We start from the raw sequence: 21,632 nt of genomic DNA, 5'->3' as shown, positions 1-21,632 counted from the left end.
GGACGTGGGAAGGGTTTTCTCCCATTCTGGCCTTGACTTAACTTTGGAAAATAGCTCAGAAAGTTGCCTGATATTTGAGACAACTCTACAGGGCTATACCAGCCTGTCTGGCTCAGGTAAATTGGGATTTACTTGGCTTTGAGATGGGGCATAATTATGCCCACACACTCAGAATTTTGCTTAGGTGAACAGTACCTTCACTGTAATTTATTTCTTCATGACAGATGTGTATGTCTTCTGCTTCCTATATAGAAGACCAAATAATGGACTTCCTATATCACTGTGATTTTTTTTTTTCTTTCTGCCTTTCTTCTTTATTTTCATACTTTTGACTGGCTCAGTTTTGCACTCTATATAATAGAAGACCCACAGAGGACTTCTGAGGTACTTGCTCACAGCTGAAAATTCAGCTTATAGCCAACTTGTTTTTCCTATGAATCAGTCTGGAGAGAGTAGTGCTTTATCTTGTTGATCATTCTTGTGTAAAGCTCATGTATCACTTCAAGGATTGTCTGGCTATTGGTTCTGTCAGTTTGCTTCTATCACTGTCCAAAACTAAAGATCATGTGCCCATAATTAATAGTCAGAACAGAAGAGATATATTACTGTTCTGATTCAGGTTAGTAAAAATGATGATTGAAAGAACACTAGGAAAATGTAGTGCTTAAAGGTAAAAAGATGCTTGACAGTACCTGTGGGAAAAGGAAATGTTATTCTAGAAAAACTATAACATCCTATAATGTGCCTTTTATAATTTAAATCGAGGTACCTGTGCTGGTAATCTCTTATACATATGAATTATTTTCCTCACATGAGTAATGTCATCAACTAAGTAATTACATTGACTTTAGAGGGACTGTTACCATAAATATGAGTCAAGTTACTCTTGTTTATGGATCTAAACTCAAAAAAAACAATTAAAAATTATGGGGTTTAGGTCCTTTTACAGTTGGAGTGCAGGCTTAGACTAGAATGGTCTTCAGTACTTTTCTTGGAAAAATCAAGAAGTCGTCATTTTCCTTTATAGCTCATTTTGCAGAGGCTATCATTGCTTTCACAATCCCGAAAGGAGGTCGTAGAGAGGAGGGTACTGGCCTCTTCTCCCAAGTGACATGTGATAGGACAAGGGGGAATGGCCTCAAGCTGCCCCAGGGGAGGTTCAGACTGGATATTAGGAAAAAATTTTCACAGAAAGGGTCATTGGGCACTGGCAGAAGCTGCCCAGGGAAGTGATTGAGTCACCTTCCCTGGAGGTGTTTAAAAGATGGGTAGACAAGGTGCTGAGGGGCACGGTTTAGTGGCAGATAGGAATGGTCGGACTTGATGGTCTGAGAGATCTTTTCCAACCTGGTGATTCTGTGGTCTAATTTAAGCCTCTTTGTTCAATAAGCCAAAAGAAATGGACAAGTGTTGCACAGTTAAAATTCGAGAAACAATTCTTAGCACCTTAATCGCTATAAATTATTAAAAAACTGTACAAAATTGCTCCAATTATGTTGTGTATGTTAAAAGCTCATAGTTTTCTGGTTTTCTTAAAATTACAGCCATTGCCTGTCCAATAATCACAGAATCACAGAATCACAGAATAACCAGGTTGGAAGAGACCCACCGGATCATCGAGTCCAACCGTTCCCATCAAACACTAAACCATATCCCTCAGCACCTCGTCCACCCGTGCCTTAAACACCTTCAGGGAAGGTGACTCAACCACCTCCCTGGGCAGCCTGTTCCAGTGCCCAATGACCCTTTCTGTAAAGAATTTTTTACTAACGTCTAGCCTAAACCTCCCCTGGCAGAGCTTGAGGCCATTCCCTCTTGTCCTGTCCCCTGTCACTTGGAAGAAGAGGCCAGCACCGTCCTCTCTACAACCTCCTTTCAGGTAGTTTTAGAGAGCAATGAAGTCACCCCTCAGCCTCCTCTTCTCCAGGCTAAACAACCCCAGCTCGCTCAGCCGCTCCTCATAAGGCCTGTTCTCCAGCCCCTTCACCAGCTTTGTTGCTCTTCTCTGGACTCTTTCCAGAGCCTCAACATCCTTCTTGTGGTGAGGGGCCCAGAACTGAACACAGTATTCAAGGAGCGGTCTCACCAGTGCCGAGTACAGAGGGAGAATAACCTCCCTGGACCTGCTGGTCACGCCATTTCTGATACAAGCCAAGATGCCATTGGCCTTCTTGGCCACCTGGGCACACTGCTGGCTCATATTCAGTCGGCTGTCAACCAACACCCCCAGGTCCCTCTCCTCCAGGCAGCTTTCTAGACAGACTTCTCCTAGTCTGTAGCACTGCATAGGGTTGTTGTGCCCCAAGTGCAGGACCCGGCATTTGGCCTTGTTAAACCTCATGCCGTTGGACTCAGCCCAGCGGTCCTGCCTGTTCAGATCCCTTTGCAGAGCCTCCCTACCCTCCAGCAGATCAACACTTCCACCCAGCTTATTGTCATCCGCAAACTTGCTAAGGGTGCACTCAATGCCTTCATCCAGGTCATTGATAAAGACATTGAACAGGGCTGGACCCAGCACTGAGCCCTGGGGAACCCCACTTGTCACTGGCCTCCAGCTGGATTTCACACCATTTCCCACCACTCTCTGGGCCCGGCCATCCAAACCAGTTTTCCACCCAGGAGAGTGTGCGCCTGTCCAGGCCAGAGGCTGACAGTTTCTCAAGCAGAACGCTGTGAGAAACTGTGTCAAAGGCTTTGCTGAAGTCCAGGAAGACCACATCCACAGCCTTTCCCTCATCCAGCAGCCGAGTCACTTTGTCATAGAAGGCGATCAGGTTAGTCTGGCAAGACCTGCCTTTTGTGAACCCATGTTGACTGGGCCTGATCACCCGGTTCTCTTGCATGTGCTTCATGATAGCACTCAAGAACACCTGCTCCATGACTTTCCCTGGCACTGAGGTCAGACTGACAGGCCTGTAGTTTCCTGGGTCCTCCCTGCGGCCCTTTTTGTAGATGGGCACAACATCAGTCAGCCTCCAGTCCAGTGGGACTTCCCCAGTCTTCCAGGACTGTTGGAAGATGATGGAAAGGGGTTTGGCCAGCACATCCGCCAGCTCCTTCAGTACCCTTGGATGAATCCCATCCGGCCCCATAGACTTGTGGATGTCCAGTCGGGCTAGCAAGGCTCTGACCACCTCCTCTTGGATCACGGGAGCCTCATTATGCTCCCCTAGCTCCTGGGTTTGTACACAGACGGAACGACCCTCCTTACAACTAAAGACTGAGGCAAAGAAGGCATTAAGTACCTCAGCCTTTTCCTCATCCCCTGTTACTGTTGTTCCTTCTGTGTCCAATAGGGACTGTATGGTCTCCCTAGTCCGCCTTTTATTATTTATATATTTGTAGAAAGATTTTTTGTTATCTTTCACTGACTTGGCCAATCCAATTTCTAGCTGAGCCTTAGCCCTTCTGATTTTTTCCCTACACAATCTCACTTCCCTCCTGTAGTCCACCCAAGAGGCCTGTCCCTTCTTCCAGAGCCCATAAACATTTCTCTTCTTCTTGATATCCCTCAAGATCTCTCTATTCAACCAAGCTGGCTTTCTCCCCTGCCGGCTTTTTTTCCGGACCATGGGGATGGCTTTCTCCTGAGCTGCTAGGACCGCCCTTTTGAAGAGCTCCCAGCCCTCCTGGGCTCCCTTGCCCTTGAGTACTGTCTCCCATGAGACTTCACCAACCAGCCTTCTGAAGAGATCAAAGTCTGCCCTCTGGAAATTTAACGCTACCGTCTTGCTAACCACCCTCTTCACTTCACCTAGAACAGAAAATTTTATAATCTCATGGTCGCTTAGTCCTAGGCGTCCACCTACCGCCACATCCACTACAAGGCCTTCTCTGTTCACCAACAGGAGGTCCAGGAGGGCACCCTCCCTTGTTGGTTCATTCACCAGCTGTGCGAGGAAGTTGTCTCCCACGCACTCCAGGAACCTCCTAGACTGCTTCCTTTCTGCTGTATTGTACTCCCAGCAAATATCAGGCAGATTGAAGTCTCCCACAAGAATGAGAGGCATCAATCTAGAGATTAACCCCAGCTGTTTATAGAAGAGCTCATCAGCTGCTTCTCCTTGGCTGGGTGGTCTGTAACAGACTCCCATCACAAAATCTACCTTCTGGTGGGCTCCTCTGATTTTGACCCACAGGCACTCAACCTCCTGATGGCCACAATCCATCTCAATGGAGTCCAAGTCCTCCCTTACAAAGAGGGCTACCCCGTCTCCTCTCCTACCCTTCCTGTCCCGCCTGAAAAGCTTATACCCCACCATAGCCGTACTCCAGTTATATGAGTCATCCCACCACGTTTCCGTGATGGCAACGACATCATAGGCCCCTTGCCCTACGACAGCTTCCAGCTCTTCCTTCTTATTTCCCATGCTTCGTGCATTGGTGTAAATGCACTTCAGCTGAGCTGCCGAGCCTTCAGCCCTCCTAGAGGGAACAGGGTTCGTTCCCAACTGCCTGGTAAAATAATACCTCTGCATTTTTTTTAATACCCTGAAACAGAAGAGCTTTTGAATATCTACCCATATCTGATGGCTAGAAAGCTTTGTTTTCTCCTGTAAATGAACACATTTGCTAGTTGTGCTATTCTTTTGCTGATAAAATGCTTTCCAGTCTGTTAGGTTCTGTCTCATATTAGAGCTGAGCTGATATTCCAGCTGCAGCTGTATTTCAAGCGTGCCTGACTGCAGCTCTGGGATGTTTGTACCCCACTGTCTGTCCTCCAAAAAAAGTAGATGCTGCTTAGGTACTTTGGATCCAGATGCAAATACTGTGTGGAAACAGTTTTTAAGCCAACGTCAAACAATGATGAAAAAGTGTACATGTTCGTTTTAGGGCTGGAATATAATTTAACCATAGTAATTTCTGCTAAGTTGTGGTTCTTCTTTTAGCATTGCTATTAGCAGTTATAGGGATATGGTAATAGACAGAGTACTTTATATTCACATTGAACCTTATTTTTTTAATGACTTCCAAGGATTTCGTATCTGCAAGCAGATTTCTGGCCAGGAGTTTTCTGGGGAGAAGCTGAATCTGAACTCTGTTGCATGGTTGGTCTTAGGACAGATATTGTTTATCATAAATATGTTATAGTGTTATTAAAAAACATTAAATTATGACTTAGGTTTCTGTGGTTGACTGACTGAAAGTAGGGTAATAGCAGAATTCCCTGAAGTATGGAGGTATTTTATTAGGAAAATTTAGAATCATTATGAAAAAAAGGATGCTGTTTATGACCTGTTCCCTCTCAAAGACTGAGTGAGTCCTTGTGCAGATCTTCTGGGCTTGCAATGCCTTTGGACCTTTAGTAAGAAAGATCCACTTTATTGATCTGTTGTGGAGCAAAGAATCCAAAATGGCCAATGGGCTCCACATTTGATATTGCAGTTTGGTGGTTAGAATATTTTCAGTATGTTTAGAATAGATTTTGTCTTGCTATGTGTACTTTTGAGAGGATTTTATTCATAGGGTGCTTCAAGCCTGCAGCCAGTTAGAACTCTATTAAACTGTTCTTGGTTCCTTAACTCTTATTACCAGAAAAAAATGCTTTCAGCCTGTGTACTTGGAGAGGAGCTGCATGCTAAGCTTATGTGCAAGTCAGAAATGCAGGCTATCTCACTTGAACCTCTGCCACTGTTGTTCTCTACAGATATGTGAAATGACAGGAGAGGCACCACCATAAAGCTGAAGAGCAAAATGAGCTTATGGCTTTAGTGATATTTTGTCACTTCAACAGTGACCTTCGTTAATAATGCCTGTGATAGGAAAATGAAATACTTCCCATTTCAGTAATGTCAGTCTGATGCTTGGCAGCAAATGCTTTTAAGGCGGACAGTGAAGAAGTAAAAGGAGCAGCACCACTGTGTCCTGTACTTTATGATGTTTAAAATTTTCCCAGCTGTGCAGTCAGACTAGATCTTGAGCTTGCTAACAGATGCAAAAGGAGTTGAAACCACATTTCCGTATCACTAATAAAATAAACAACATGCTACCAGAATAATCAGGGCTGGATTTTCAAGGCACTCAACTTACATTTAAAAACCTGAGTGGAACGGGCAAGTTTTCAAAAGCACTCAGCATCCTGTAGCTTCTGTTGAGGAAAGTCTGGCTAACTTATGGATGCTGTGCAATTCAGAGTGTCTGGCCCTGAAATATTCTCTTGATACTCGTGGAAAAAGAAGGTGACCTAAGCCTTGAATTTTCAGTTTGAAGATGTAAAATTTAGTCTGTATATTTAGTGGTTGTCCTAATTACATTCTTTCAGACTTTAAAAAACAACAGCATCTACACCTGGTGTCAGAAAGCAAGCAACAAAAATCAACCAAATTGACTCTTTTAAATTTAATTAGATTATTATCTCTAGAGCATGTCCAGAGAAGAACAGTGAAGCTGGTGAAGGGGCTGGAGAATGAGGAGCGGCTAAGGGAGCTGAGGTTGTTTAGCCTAGAGAAGAGGAGGCTGAGGGGAGACCTTATTGCTCTCTACAGCTACCTGAAAGGAGGTTGTGGAGAGGAGGGAGCTGGCCTCTTCTCCCAAGTGACAGGGAACAGGACAAGGGGGAATGGCCTCAAGCTGCCCCAGGGGAGGTTCAGGATGGACATCAGAAAAAAAATTTTTCACAGAAAGGGTCATCGGACACTGGCAGAAGCTGCCCAGGGAGGTGGTTGACTCACTGTCCCTGGAGGTATTTAAAAGACAGGTGGATGAGGTGCTGAGGGACATGGTTTAGTGGCAGATAGGAATGGTTGGACTAGATGATCCTGGAGGTCTTTTTCAACCTAGTGATTCTGTGATTATTGTTGTCCTGGAGTGGACAGGAAGTTTTTATGGAAATTGGCTACTATTACAAAAAATGGTGTTTTTTCTTTTAGGGTTTTTTTTTTGTTTGCTTTTAAATGGCTTCTAGAAGTATTTGTTCACACTAATAAATAGCTTTCCAAATCATGCACTCTGTTCTTACATTGCTGTTCTCCGCCTCCTTCAAGTTCTTCCTCAAATCCCATATTTTTCACTCTCTCTCTGGCAGTCTTTTCCATCCTAATTAACTATTCTTCTCCTTATTTAAACTGGTGTAAAGCAAGAGTAACTGCACTACAATCTGTAGAGTTTCTCAGGTACAAAATCAAATATGGATGAGAAGGACAAGGTTATTTAAAATACAATCCTTACATGATTCCTTCATAAGTTTTATTTGAATCAACATCCTTTCGCTGTGTTGTGCCTCACAAGTGTATTTTTCTTCAGTCTTAACTGTTCACTACCTTACTAAAGTGATAACTATGTGGTTAATCATGATTCTCAGTTGGAAGCATTATGTGTGTGTTCCCATATTGGCAACAAGTTTAAAGAGATAGTAAATATTAATTTGGATATTTTTATATGTGCTACCAAAAGAGCATATGTTGAAATTATGACAGATACTGTTTTACCATCTCTGTTTTTCTCCTGTAGCCTCCAAAGCTTTCTTCGCTAGCAGCCTAATTACCCAAAGCATACATTAAAAATGATCCATTGTCAAACTGACATTCCTTGTTCCTCTACAAATTAAAGTCGAGAGTTAATGGCTGTTTTTCTGGGCTTCTCATGTTGCATTAAAAAGTTGAATGGTTTCTTCATATCAGTAAGGCTTGGCATAAACCTGCTGCTACCTATAAAGTCTGCCAAGGGTTAAAAGTAGGAATTGAACATTTCATTCTGCTCAGAAAATTACCTTAGGCAAATAAATAGAATAAATTTAAATCTATGAAAAAGCTTCATTAATCCCTGTAGTGGAGAAATTCTAGCCTTGGTGGAGTTTGTTACAAAGATGTCAAAATCAGCAACACAATTATTTTCCTTCTACAGGAGGACTTGTCAACAGCCTTCAATCTAAAGCAAGTTCACTTGAAGGGTAGCTACTGAATGTGTTCAAGTGTGGGAGACAGCAAGATGCTTAAAACAAACAACACATTTTGGAGAAATCTCTGATTCTAGTTTTTAATCCATAGAGGGGAGGAAAATTTGAGACTTTAGCATATATTAGGCTTCTTATGTTTGATTCTTCACCTTGAAAGGTGATGACAGTTTGATTCAAAGCACATGTTCAACCCAAATACTCAAGTTTTGTACTTAAATTTCAGACTTCCAAATGAAATTCAATGTATTAAAAAAAAAAACACAAACCAAACATAAAACCAAAAGAAAGTAACAGATAAAGAACAAGAGATCTTAAGGCATCAATGTAGTACAGTTCAATACTACCACTATGAACAAAACCTAGTTATGTATAAAAGAGGTTATAAGGAATTCCTAACAAAAAAAAAAGAAAGGAGCAGGCAATTGTACAACAGTGTTAAATATGAATTTCTGAATTTACTTGAGGGTTTGAATCACTTTCTTAGTTGGGAATAAGCAGTTTGTGAATCAAAAGTACATTACTATTCATTGAGAATACTATCCCTCTACTTTCTAGCAACCATCTTCCAGTGCCAGTAATGTAACGTGCTTATGATTCTTAAAGATAAGTAGTTTCAGAACAGATGCATGGTGGTTTTGTTGGGTCTGGGGTTTTTATTTTCAAACTGGATATTACAAATACTTTTCATACTAAAAATGAAACATTCTTAAATTACCTGTAGGTATTATTTTAAACCTGGAGTCTCCAAACTGACCTCAGAGGAGGATGCCTGGTTTTAGATTCCCATAAAATAAATAAATTATTAGCTTTTCTCAATGTTGAAGGAAATGAAAAATTTAAAATAGCCATTTCTACCAGACAGAATATATTTTTATTTTGTGTTCTTAATAAAAGCCTATGGTCATACTCACTGAAGTATTAATGCTGCATTTATTTACTTTTATTGAACATATATATTTCCCTAGCTTGGGGCTGATTTCTCTATGTGAGCTGCCTCTGTCTCTTAAAATTTTGAGGCAAGAGAGATGAAAACTTCCGTGGAGCTTGATTTGTTTCAAATATAATTAGGATGACAAGCTAAATCAATATAAAAATAAATTTTTAGTAGAATAAGCGAATTATTTTTGTTTAAAATTATCATTATTATTTTTTGAAATAAATCTGAAAAAGAAGGAAAAACTAGTCAAGGACTACTTCCTTCTTTTGCAAAGAAATGTGTTGACATGAGACATGCAAAGGAAACCATATCAGTCAACGCATCTGTCCTTAGGAGGAGTCTAGAAGAAGCCTTCCCTCTCTTCTACCAAGTGCTGTCAAAACCTGCCTTTTATTCCTTAATAACTAGATGACTAGTGGCCTAGGAATTTCTCTGTCAGGTTTCATCCAATGCTTTCTTTTCTTGCTTAGAAGGAACTTGAGGGAAAGGAATCCCAGAAAGAGAAGATGTTCCATAAGAATAAAAATAAGTATTGCCATGTGTGGTTTGACTCTCAAAAGTGAAAATGGGTAGAGATTAAAATTAAATTCCAAAAATATTGCCTTCAGTGAAGAGAGATTTTTATGAGCTTTAGTTTCCAGTGTGTGGAAGAATGAGCTCTATAAATCAGCAACTGATTTCCCTACTGAGAAACAAAAAAGGCTAGAGTGGAGACACAGAAATGGTCTTGCTGTGTCACCAGCAGGAAGAAATGGTACAAACAGCCTGATAAAATTGTGGTGGTTTAATAAACTAGCAGTTAGAAGAAAATAAAAGGCCAGAAGGGTGGATGGGGGGGAACTTGGAGACAAGCTCAGGATTTCCTTGCAAAAGTCCTGCAGTGTTTAATATGGTACAACATATTAAATGGTACAACTTCATGCATTTAACTTTCCAGACTTCAGAGTATAGATAAGGTAGTTTTCAGTTTGTCACCTAATGTTCTTAGTACTACCTTTACATTAGCTATCTGACAATCTTTAACTTTCATATTTTGCTTTTCATACCACTTCTTGAAGAGCTGAAGACTGTTCTAGATGCACAAACTAATCAAATCACATCTTTTCAGATAAAGGAAATGCTGAGAAATGGCCTCTGACTTCTTCTATTTGTTTGGTGGTTGTTTTTTTGATGGGGATCAGTTTTATTTGGTTTTGGGGGGGGAGGGTGTGACGGGTAGCCCCCTGTTTCACATAGGTACAGGAAGCCTGGGTTTTGACATATCTTAATGATCATCAAATTGCTACGTCCTTGTGAGAGAAAATTAAGTCAAGGCATGTATTTACCTATAAAACCACACAAATCTAGTGGTATTGAATAAAAGGAATTTACCAGTCTTCCAGCTGGATGAGTGCAGTTCAGATTACAAGACCACATAAATGAGACATATTGTAGACAGAGGATGTTTGGAAGAGGTTAGCAGGGATTTTGTGTCCCAGCTCAACTCTTGGGAAAGCTAACTTTCTCAATCACTTTCTAAATTATTTCAGTGCTTGCCATTTCCAAAACAAGGGATTATGAAATGCCATCTGTTGGCTTATGTGAAAAATCAGATACAAAATGTGGTTTGCTCTGTGGTGTTCCAGCAGAAAGAGATTCACAGTCACTACCGCAGCTCCTGACAGAGCAGAAAATTAAGAGGAAGAGCAACTCTCGTTGGAGATGCTTTTCTTCAACATTTTGATAAATTATTCATGGCATCTGAGTGGCTTATTGGAGAGAGTCCCAACTGCAGCAAAGGTAAAAGGTAAAACTGGAGTACAGGAGCTCTCACCTACATTTCAAACAGGTAATACTTGAGATCGCCCAATTCTGTATGGATCTTTTCATACATGCAACATTACTGCTTATTAGATGTTTGCAAGGTTTTTCTGACTGTTGTGTATGTGTGGAGGTTAATTTTGAAGATCCAGAACAGTTTTTATGGATTTCCTTTATAAGAGTTTTGATTTGTATCTTGTAGTTTTGGCCCACACTTGTGATCGCATATCCATAAGGAAGAAGAGATGTAAAGAACTTTTTAGATCATTTCCCATTAAATCACATGTCCTTTTTGTTGGGAAAGTATTTTCCTTTGTTGCATGCTGGCACTACTACTGCTTTGTTTGGTTTAGATTGTCTTGTATTTAGCCCATTTGAAGGCTTGAGCACGAATAACAGAAATAGCTGTGATAAATTATCAGGCTTTTCAAAGATTCAGAATTTCTAGAGTTACTGTCAATGACAGATGGTTCATCCTTGCTCATTACTTCTCTTCATGACAACATTTTTCTGCTCTTTGCAAAAATCTCACTTGGTGTATAGTTGAATTATTTCAAAAGAGAAAATTATTTTCTGCTTCATCCATGTTCTTGCTCACTTGTTCAATAGCATCCATGCTTGACTAAGTTGAACACCTTCCTCATGAAGCAGAATTTTGATTTATTTTACTAGGGTGTTAGGAGAACTGCTGGAGTTTGACATAAACAGTTTTCTAAAGTTACAAAGATGTTAAGAATGATCTTTTATATCTATTGCTATGGATTTCTATGACTGCATATGAATGGCACTGCGTACTCAATGGGCTGTATCCTTTGCTGCAGGATTTTTACAACTAATGACATGATGTTTTCAACTATTCTGGTGTGAACTCTGTCTGAGCACTGGTTGAGTGGGTAGAGAGTTGATTTCTTTTTCAGTTTTTCCAGTTTCCTGAAGTCTATTTCAGAATTATCCTGCTAACTTGCTGCTTTGATTCTTAGTCCTGCAGAATTACGTGATACATCATTAAAAATTACTGAATACTAACAGTCTATAAATGAAAAAATGCTGAGTTTGGAAAAATTGTTCTCTGAAGTGGTTGACTATATTGGCTGTCCTCTGCTCATTCTCTGACACTGATTTAGTTGGATAAGGCACGAATGTGTAAGTTTCTGTGGGCATTAAACTGCAAGGATGCAGTTCCCCTATTCATAGTGGAGGTCATTTGCTTATATATGTGCCCAGCAGAGGTACTCAATGGCACAGCAGAAATGCCGTCTCAAGAGCACAAAATGGTTTGGTTTGTTTGGTTTTGTTTCTTTTTTAATATTGTTTCAAATTTTTACCCTTTCAGTAAATAAAAACAGTCTGAACTGTGCAATAGTTGATACAGAATTAATAATTTTATGCTTCTCTAAGCTATTGCTAGTACAATTCATCACAGTCAAGAAAGCAAAATATATTTAGAAGTACAAAACCAGCCATCTTGAGTTAGACTAAAAACTGTTTCAGTGTCTCATCTCTGAAGGTGGCCATAAGCAAATGCCTCAGGGAGCAGTAAGAACAGGGTAGCCATGTATGACAGTCTCCCAGCTAGCAGCTAGGTTTAGCTTTAGAGAGATTTCTGCATTGAGTCGAGCTTTATGTGTTTAGTAACTTGCAGCTGAATTCTTGTATGATTTCCCCTAGGGCAAATGTGAACAGAGAATTTGTCAAACGTGTGCATGGTCGTCTTTGTTTTGGAAAGGGTTAACTCTCCTCCATTTAATATCTGTGTAGGGATTTGGTATTCAGCTCTCATTATGAAGGCAAACTCTAGTTTCTCTCAGTTTTAGCTTAAGAGGTGAGCTGCACGAACAATACATTCACCTTCATTCTGTCTGGTATGAAGATTTCCAATCTGTCACTCACCTTTCTGGAGTGCACTACACTGTTTCCTGTCACAGAACCAGCATAACTGACAGATGAATATGAAACTTGCATTGTATTCAGATGCTCAGGGTCTTGAAATCCCTACCTCCTACATACCCCCATCAATTTGTTTTATTGCTTCTAATATACAGGATATCAGGTTTCTTTTTCATGACTGCCCTTATGTCTTTGCAACCATTATCCTGTACCTTTGTTATTCCCCGGCACAGAACACAAGTTCATTCCAGCTTACCTGATAAGCATTCAGATATGAATTTCAACCAGAAAAAGGTTATCGCACAGATAATATATGTTTTAACTTTCTGAAAATACCAGTCATAGAAACCTTCCACACAACTGCATTATGTACTGTTATATCCTATGTGCTTTTAGGTTGTGATAAATTCTAAGCAGAACTAGCTGTGCTCTTCTAGTTTTTTTAAATTAAATCCTATTTATTATCATCAACTCCAAGTGAAAATGGAGTGGCTTTTTTAAGTAAACAAACCAGCAAACTCAATAGATAGACAAGGGTGTTGTGGAACATTATGTAATGACTGTAAAGGCTTGCTGTGTCCAAGTAATGACTGTTTTACTGATGGATAATTTGATCTAGGTTGTGTTACTTCTACCTCTGGATACTTTATTTAGTTATTTATTTGGACTGATTTAATATTATCTGGAGCTTGTAAACTTGTGCTTAATAACTGCTAATCAAGAGAATCTTCTGACTGTGAGATTATGCATATGATTATTGTTAGTGTTTGAAGAAAACTTTAGGGTTGAGCAAACTTTTCCTTCAAGCATCAAAAGTGAACATTTGTATAGTATTGTATATCTTTATTTTCTGTGAAACAGGATGTGCCTGTGCATTCTTCTACATTAAAAAATATAAGAAGCACAATAATTGGAAAATATTGGAAGGTTATTAACAATGATGATGATGATAATAGTATAATGCCCTGCAATTCATACAGGCATAGTCAGAATATGCACTGCCCAACTTTAAGGTCAATTAAATTGACAATACAGGTCATATGGGAGAAGATGTGTTCAGAGGTGAGGGACTGAGATTCAGCATCATGATCCTGCTGAAATGGGCAGCTCTTTTGTGAATGATATTAGAGGGGGTAGGATTTCACCAGATAAGACCGAATGACCCAAGGGTGAAAAGATTGCCTTGAAATTGCAGTCTATTGCTGAGTCACGGTTTACATGTAGTACTATATTTCACCAAATAATGTAGCAGCTTTTCTTAGGACATCATCAGTCATTTTTTTAAGCAACCACTGTCAATAGTACAAAAAATTTTGAGTGGATGGGCTAAGGAAAATGTCAAAAAGCAGCTTCTGGCAGACTGAAAGGGAAAATGAATTCTTAAATCAATGGCTATTCATAGCCCATCTGAACAGTACAGTAGTTTGTCTCTGAGTACATTACAAGTTCATCTCAATTTGCGATAAGCTCTTTGCAAATGACTTTACTATTAAGTAGATTCATGAATGCATAAACTTTAATAGATAAAACATGATCTTTCTGCTTGGGACTTTCAACTGTAACTAAAAAATTAATGCATTTTATCTTATTATCTGCAAGTTATGAATAAATCCCTGACAGGTAGTCTGAGCAATATGAAATAATAAGAGTGACTTGTGAGACCAGTAAGCTTCTTCCAGAGTCTAGCTTAAGTGGTCTGTGAGCTGTACATAATGAAAACAGTGACACTTGGAACCATACTCTGTTGAAAACACATTTTCTAATTGAAATTTGAGATCCTGAGCAATGTGGATACACAGAACCAAGTATTTATAAAGAAGCTAAATTAACTAAAGTCACAGATTTAATGGATGATAAAGTGTGTTAAAATCTGATCTGCCAAGCTTCAGATGCGAAGAAGTGATCAAGTCCACTTCATTATGTTATTAAAAACTGAACAGAAAATATGAATTTTTATTTTGTAGATTCTTTCATTCTGAAGTTTCGGTCAACTGCCATCTTGAAGCAGATAAAGTTCCTTTGTGGAACTTAATTATCATTGTCATTCCTGTGATGCCACCTTGACTCCAAGGGCATCCTTCTGAGGCTGACTAGGAGCCACCATAACCTAAGGAGACCTCATCTTGAGCCGAGTACTTAGAGCAGGACAGACATTCCCGATGAGATATCCTGGAGCCAGGAGTTAGGAAGGACAAGAAACCAGAAAATGTGTCAAATGTGCTTTTATTTATTTATTTGTTTGTTTGTTTGTTTATTCTGCTTGCTTTCAGCAGAAATGTATGTAGATTGCTTATGTTTTAAATGGCATAAGCTCTCTATGCTTGGGAGCTTTATATAAGGAGCAAATGCTCCTTATATATATGAGGACTTCCTTTATATCCTGTCCAATTTAAACCTTTCTCTGTTCCTGGATGTATTTGACTTCCAACTGGTTTGATATGAAAGATCTGATTAGAATAGCCATGCTCCAGTTCAAGCTTCCTGGCTGGTCTTGCTTTGGTGCTTCTCATCATTTAGTTGTACAGGCTCTATCCTTTTCCTTCATACGTGCCATGTGTATGCCTACTAAGGAAAATGCAAGAAAGCATCTAGCAACACAATAAAATATACTGTTGTAATCAAGAGTAGCAATTCTTGAAGCTCACATAAAGTGAGGACCCTGATTCCTACTGCTAAAGATATTGACATTTTCCAGGAGCACATTAACAGCTACGGCTTTCATTTCCCTCCATTTTTATTAGTACTGTGATAGTTTTGAATAAGAAGTCAGTACATATGCTGCTCTTGGGTTTTTATTTTTCCTGTCTCTCCACATAAGAATTTCCATTCTTGCCTATCACTCTAGTAAGCAAGCAGTGACCCCAGTTTTAACTTTGTATTAATAATGAAAGTTATCAGTATGGGGTCTTCAGTTGCTCTTAAGATTTGTGGCCAGTTAAATTGTCCTCCTTTGGACATTTAACAGTATAAATTGCAATCATCCTTGGCAACTGCTGTTTGTGTTGGTCATCTTTAAAGCCAAACATGACTGCTGTGCAGTGGTCCAGAACTAGTCATGTACTTGAACATTAAAACATTGTAAGTTCCAAGCTTTCTGTCTTTGGATTTTTTGGGGGGGAGTTGTTTTTTTGGTTGCTTTTTTTTCTGGCATTCATTGCAGTTTTGAGTATCATCTTTGTTTCCACTTTGAAGGTGAATCAAACGTGACTCACCATAAGTATGTAGTAGATTCAAGGAAGGAAAGAATAGAGCTAAGTGAAAGATAAGTCAGGAAGTATATTTTCATTCCAGCATGGAGGCAGCTCATGGAATAATTTTCAGCAAAGAAAGGAGACAGTGCATGGGAGGACGATTAGAGGCCGTCCATGTGTGGAGCCTGAGACAGGCTATCATTCATCATCTCTTTGAGAACCTTCTTTCTCAACAGAACTCTTTCCTCCTCGCTCTTTGCATTTCTATGAACACCAGCATTTGTGCTGTGTTTTTTTGTGTTTTTTTGGTTTATGTTTGTTTCATTTTTTTTTAATTCACAGGCTTCCAGTGTAGGTGTATATTGGAAAAGCCTTAGGAGCAGAAGCTACAGAAATGTGGCAAGAATTACTTGATATTTATTTTCTGCCTTCATCTCTGTTGTTCCATCTTAACATGTAATATTAGGGCAAAATTATTTTGTTTTCTCCTCAATCAACTGAAACATATTCTTTTCTGTGATACTGGCAATGAATGTAGTTTCGAAGTTTAATTAGCAAGTCAAACAAGAACACAAATGCTTCTGCAAAGTTTTGCTAAAAGTTCTCTATCCTCAGTCGAATAACAAAAGTCTTTGAGAGCATGTTTTTGTCATTTGCAGAGAGCATTCATTTAATTTTTTTTCTGGCTTTCACAAGCAAGCTGACTGATAGCTGGTTTGTTCTCTATTTCAGGTCGTGGAGACTAATCTGGTCGCTTTTGACTGTCACTGGATCATTATAAATGAGGTAACTGTCATGTGAACATTGTTGGGATCCATGAATCCTGTTTTTAGTCTTATTGTCAATATTCTTACTGATCCTGACTTTGATAACAGGAAGCAGTAGCTAGGACAAAGTTCAGGCATACTGGGAGAGAATGTTGTTTAATAAAAACAGAATAACAAGTTCCTGGACTTTGCTGTTTTGTCTTTTCTTTCAAGTGTATTGAGATTTCACATTTGACCTAAGCTGACTGGTTTTAGAGGGTCTTTTTAAGGACTTTTTTTATATTTAATCTTTCATATTGGAGTGCTTGTGTTTCATTTATATTTTTATTATTTTTTCTTAATAATGAAAGTAATAATAAATCCATCATCTTCCTTTTCCTTCAAGTATTCCCATAGAATCCAGGTATGGTATATACCCAAACCCATTGATATTAGTAGGAGGCTTTTTGATGAACTTCTGAATCAGGTCATATGTGAATGTTCATGAAGGGAAAAAAGAAAGAAAGTTAAATTAAGATCCTATTTTTAAACTGTGAAATAGGTTCTTCCATGAACTCTTGTCAGCTGAAATATGACAAGTCTATATGTGACATATCTTTGCTTATGAAACTTTGAGCAATGTGGTTGTTCTTAGATTTGATGACATTCAGGTTTTTCTTTGTTTTAAGCAAAGCAATTTAGGTCCAGAATTACTTAATTCCCTGGTTGGATAGGTTTCCCTTAACATGTAGATTTTGCAGGTCCTGTATATTCTTAGGATAAAAGATTGCTTGAAGACACTGCACGTAAATTCCAGGCCTACTCTCTGGATTTATTCTGCACTTCTGTTTTCATACTTAATTACTATGTTTTCATTAGTACAGTGTGCTAATTATGAAGTAATTTAATCCAAAGCATTTTTTCCAAGATTATAGTAAGGTATAATGTTGTTGCATTTAAACCAGAGGATTTTTAGCCAGTTTTCCCTGAAAAAAAAATCATGCCTCAGAAGGTGCTTTGAAGACGACCCAGGTCCAGCACAAATTATTGGTTTGGGTCCTGCATTGCTCCTGACAAGTAACGTGTGTTTTTTCCAGCACTGAATGGGGCCTCACTAGTTAAGTACCCAGCTTTAAGTTACAGACAGTCATGAGAACATATGTGTTTCCTTTTTCCTGTCAGATTAAACTAGAATTCACTTGTAGAGAGAGGAAAAGTAGAGTATTCATATCTACTCTTCAGAGTTAACATTTTATTATTTTAAAAAGAGCATTAACTAAAACTAAAGCAGTCTACCATTAACCTCTGTATCAAAGATCAGACAACAATTTCTTAGGCAGAGTCCTGATATTGGCTTGCTGTTCAAATTGAAGACACTCACAGTTTTTAATTTTAAATGTTATTTGAATTAGAAAATTTCAAATGAAGATGCTTGCTTTTAGTTGTGTCAACTCCTCCACCTTCAAAAAGCAAAATAAAAGCAAGGATCCATTCCTAGTGTATATGCTTTCTCCTTGCTTTTTATTGAGAAATTGGTGTCTTTATGGAAAACAACATGCTTTCTGAGCATTATTATTTGCATATTGCAGCAAATTAGAAGACAGAACCATTGAAGTAGTTACTACTGAACTGCCTTTTCCACTACCAAACTCTCTCTGGGCTGCAGAAAAACATACATAACCCTTTTAAAGTCTTGCATGGAAAGGGTTGAAAACCATGATTAAGTTCATTCTGACAAACTGTTGTAAACCATAGTCATTAAAATCTCTGTATCTCGTTCAGTTATTACTGCTGTCAGTTTTAAAGAAGGGGAACCTGTCTCAGCTTAATCTGCTTCTGAACCTAAATCCATATTCCTACTTAAGTAACTTACATTCAAGCTCTGTTTGTTTCAAAATGCTTATAATCTCAGTATTTTGCAGACACAAAAATCAGGTTAGCAATAAATGAGATTTGTAGATAATGATATGGAAAGAGTCACATTTTGCCCAATTTTTCCTTGTCACTATGTTCAAATCACAATAGACATTTAAATATTTCCTCAATGATGAATGTTGCATTATATTACTTCCTTATTGCAACATTTTACCCGTTCAGTAATGAGATTGTAGTGCCTCCACTTCGGCAGTGCAAGATTTAGAAATGCAGTGATTTTATAGGCCCCTTACTCTGTGGTAAGTAAAATAGCTGTCTTCACATTGAAGTCCATTAGTTATGATTGTCCATTAGCTGTTGATGACCATGGTACTTCCATATGACTGTTAAATGATCTCAAAGTTCTACCCATTTTGTTACTTACATGAATCTTTCGTGACATCTTAGACAATTCAGACATTTGTGTTTGTGTGCCTGTATTGGCTAAATCAGACTGTCAACTAAGTAACTTTAACGTTACTCCTCTGACCTAATTTGAAATTCTAAGATAAGCAAAAATGTGTTGTTTTCCAAATCCACATAGGGTTCAAATAATTCCTCATGTTGAAATACAAAAATAAGCTGGAATTGTCTTTCCTTTCCCACCACTGTGCCAGGGGAATGCAAGATATCTACTGAGTATAACACATGGAAATTTCTGTGATCAGAAATCTGCTTAGGCTTTGTGAGGTAACATCTGATATTTTAATTGCTGTCTTTAAAAGTACTGCCTGGAAAGGGTTTCTTTTTTTTTCTCCCATTAGTTCTTATTTTGTGTAATACAGCAAATTTACTTAAAGACTATGTATCATAATAGAAATGCATGTTTAGGAGAAGGGGGGTTGTTCCTATAAAATGAAAGACTTCAGAATTTGCTAAAACATAATAGATTGTATTAGTCATTTCCAGATAATACAAATATCTTCTAATCCATGCAGTCAGCTGCGGAAACCCTATCCAAATAATGTTCCTGTTTCTGCAGGATCTTAAAGCAGATGGTGCAATTCTTTATTTAAAATTTGCAGGCATCATAGATTTGAATAGAGTCATGATCAGATATACCTTTAAAAAATGTGAGAATGGATTTCTCACACTCTCTCTCCCTTTGTATATCTCTCTGCTTGCTTCTTTTCTTCTACACAATAGTAAATACAACTTCAAAAAGCCCAGGATAGTAAAATTATATTTCTTCTATGACTCTTAAATCACAAGTGTACAGTAAGATTAAATTTTATTTAGTTGAACTGAAGGGGCATTTGTATGATTTTCATCATTTGTCTTTCTTTTGCTGTTTTTAAATGAAAGAAATGTCCATTTTAAAAAAGTTTAAGTCCATATGTCTCTCAAGCATTTTTCTCTGTTAAAACATTCATAGCCTTACTATGCCCAAGGTTGCTACCAGTTCTCTATTACTATTGTTTACTCAAGGACAGCCCAAAGCACTTTCCATTTCCTACAGTTACCATACGGGAGGTGAAAATATTAATGCTACTGTAAAGAGGATTGGTTGGTTTTTATCTGCAATAGTGCGCCCAATTATGACCCTATTAAAATTAGAATGGAAGGAGTACACAGAAGGACTGATTTGTGTGAGAAGAGACTGAAAAGGTTGGTTTGATTAGCTTATGAAAATGAAAACTGAAAGAGGATATGCTCTCTGTTTATAAACACATACAGAGTGTGAATAAATACATCATTGTCAAGGGCTAAAGTACAAGGTTAGCACAAGAACAAACGAGTTCATATTGCCTGTGAATAAATTGAGGGCAAAAGCTAGTAGAAGGTTTCTGATTCCCAAAGTTTGGGAAAACTCCTTTGAGGAATGAATGAGAAGGCCCATACTCTTTTTAAAAAACAGTATATGGGTAAAAATTCAACAGGTTTGCTCATCATAGCACAAGAGAGGACTGGGGGACCCACAAGGTTGTATTTGAAGGCTACTTTCAAATGAACATGTTTTTCCTAGGAGAAGGATGATCCTTGGCCAATGCATTCAGCTTGGCACTCCACCATGAAGAAAAATGTAGAGCATGACTATGTTTTAGGCTCATGCAGCTATATCAGATCCTAAAATCAACATCTCAGTTCCAGGAGCCCACATAATTCTACATTTTAATACTGGTATTTGATTAATAGTAGCATTTTAAATTAATTTGAACCCTTATATTTTCCAGTGGTAATGACAGGTCAGGTGTGAAATGCCACCCTCCTTGGTACAGGTCAGTGACTAAGCTGCTGGCTCTTTTTCTCAGACAGGTGAGAGCCAATGGACAGACTGACTTAGACAAAAAAAAAAGCTAGAAATTAATTGTGTCCTAGCCATCTTCTCTTTATTGTCATCCTCACCAGAACCTAAGAAACCTAAGAGAGATATAATGGAACAAATAATTATGCAATTTAAGATCTCCCTTTGCTTGTCTTGGAGCTTCATCTACTTATGTCTTCCTGTCAAATAATCCTCTATGGAAAATGCTGAGAAATTTGGGAAGAGCACAGCACAAATATGCTGTGCGTGGGCAGCAGCAGTGCAGAGGCCTCAAGTAGGTGTGCAGTGGCCACCCTTTCCTGCTCTGCCCACTGCTGCACTGCTGCTGGTTTTGTGGAGAGGAAGAAACACTCTCCTCTGAGTGTCATCGAAGATGTGATGATGACATGGCATGCACAGGAAAACAGGATATATCCAGTATATGACAAATATTAGAATCATCTTCTTGGCCCAAAGTTAAGATGTTTCCATAAGAAAAAATGTTGCTGCCTTTTTTTGGTGCTTTAGTACAGGAGCATGTGAATAAACTCTTGCCCACCATATCTCCCACTACCGGTGTGGTTGCTCTGTGGTAAATAGTAATTCTCTGCCTAGCTTGCTTGTCTTAAAATAATGAGACAAAGCTGAATGGCAAAGTATATTAGGTGTCCAGTAGTTTTGCTTCCCACTGGAGCCTCTGCCTGATATGACAATGTGATCCTCTTCAATTCCTTTATCCTAACTCATCTGTGAAGAGCTGTTAATTCAAAATAGCATTTCTTTCCTTATTTTCTTGCCTACTTGGATGAAATGTACATCTAATTATATCCTGGTTCCATTTGAAATGGGACAGCCTCCCCTTTAGTCGAAGTTCATACCAACAAAAGGAAGTTTTGGAACTATATATTGAACTTTGGATTTTTCAAGAAAAACCCTCACCTAATCTAGCCTAAATTTATATGGGTGCCAACTCAGTTCAACTTGGCCAACTTTGTACTATTATTTTTTTACATTTGAT

The 21,632-nt window shown here is 38.6% G+C and overlaps 1 protein-coding gene across 7 annotated transcripts in view; it reads left to right on the top strand.

The window, feature by feature from the left end:
* Window positions 1-21,632, top strand: part of GRID2 (glutamate ionotropic receptor delta type subunit 2) — a 726,503-nt gene that overhangs the window by 478,261 nt on the left and 226,610 nt on the right. For all 7 annotated transcript variants that reach the window (XR_011337353.1, XR_011337352.1, XR_011337351.1 and 4 more), the window contains exon 5: window positions 16,442-16,495. Coding sequence is in view for 2 of the 7 variants with exons in the window: in XM_069855621.1 (XP_069711722.1) it covers window positions 16,442-16,495 (54 nt within the window). In the remaining 5 variants the exon portion in view is untranslated. The remainder of the gene's footprint in view (window positions 1-16,441; window positions 16,496-21,632) is intronic.

This window comes from Phaenicophaeus curvirostris, chromosome 4 (assembly GCF_032191515.1).
Source record: "Phaenicophaeus curvirostris isolate KB17595 chromosome 4, BPBGC_Pcur_1.0, whole genome shotgun sequence".
NCBI lineage: Eukaryota > Metazoa > Chordata > Aves > Cuculiformes > Cuculidae > Phaenicophaeus > Phaenicophaeus curvirostris.
The sequence above is the reverse complement of the archived record's forward strand: the minus strand, read 5'-3'. Positions and strand labels throughout refer to the sequence as shown.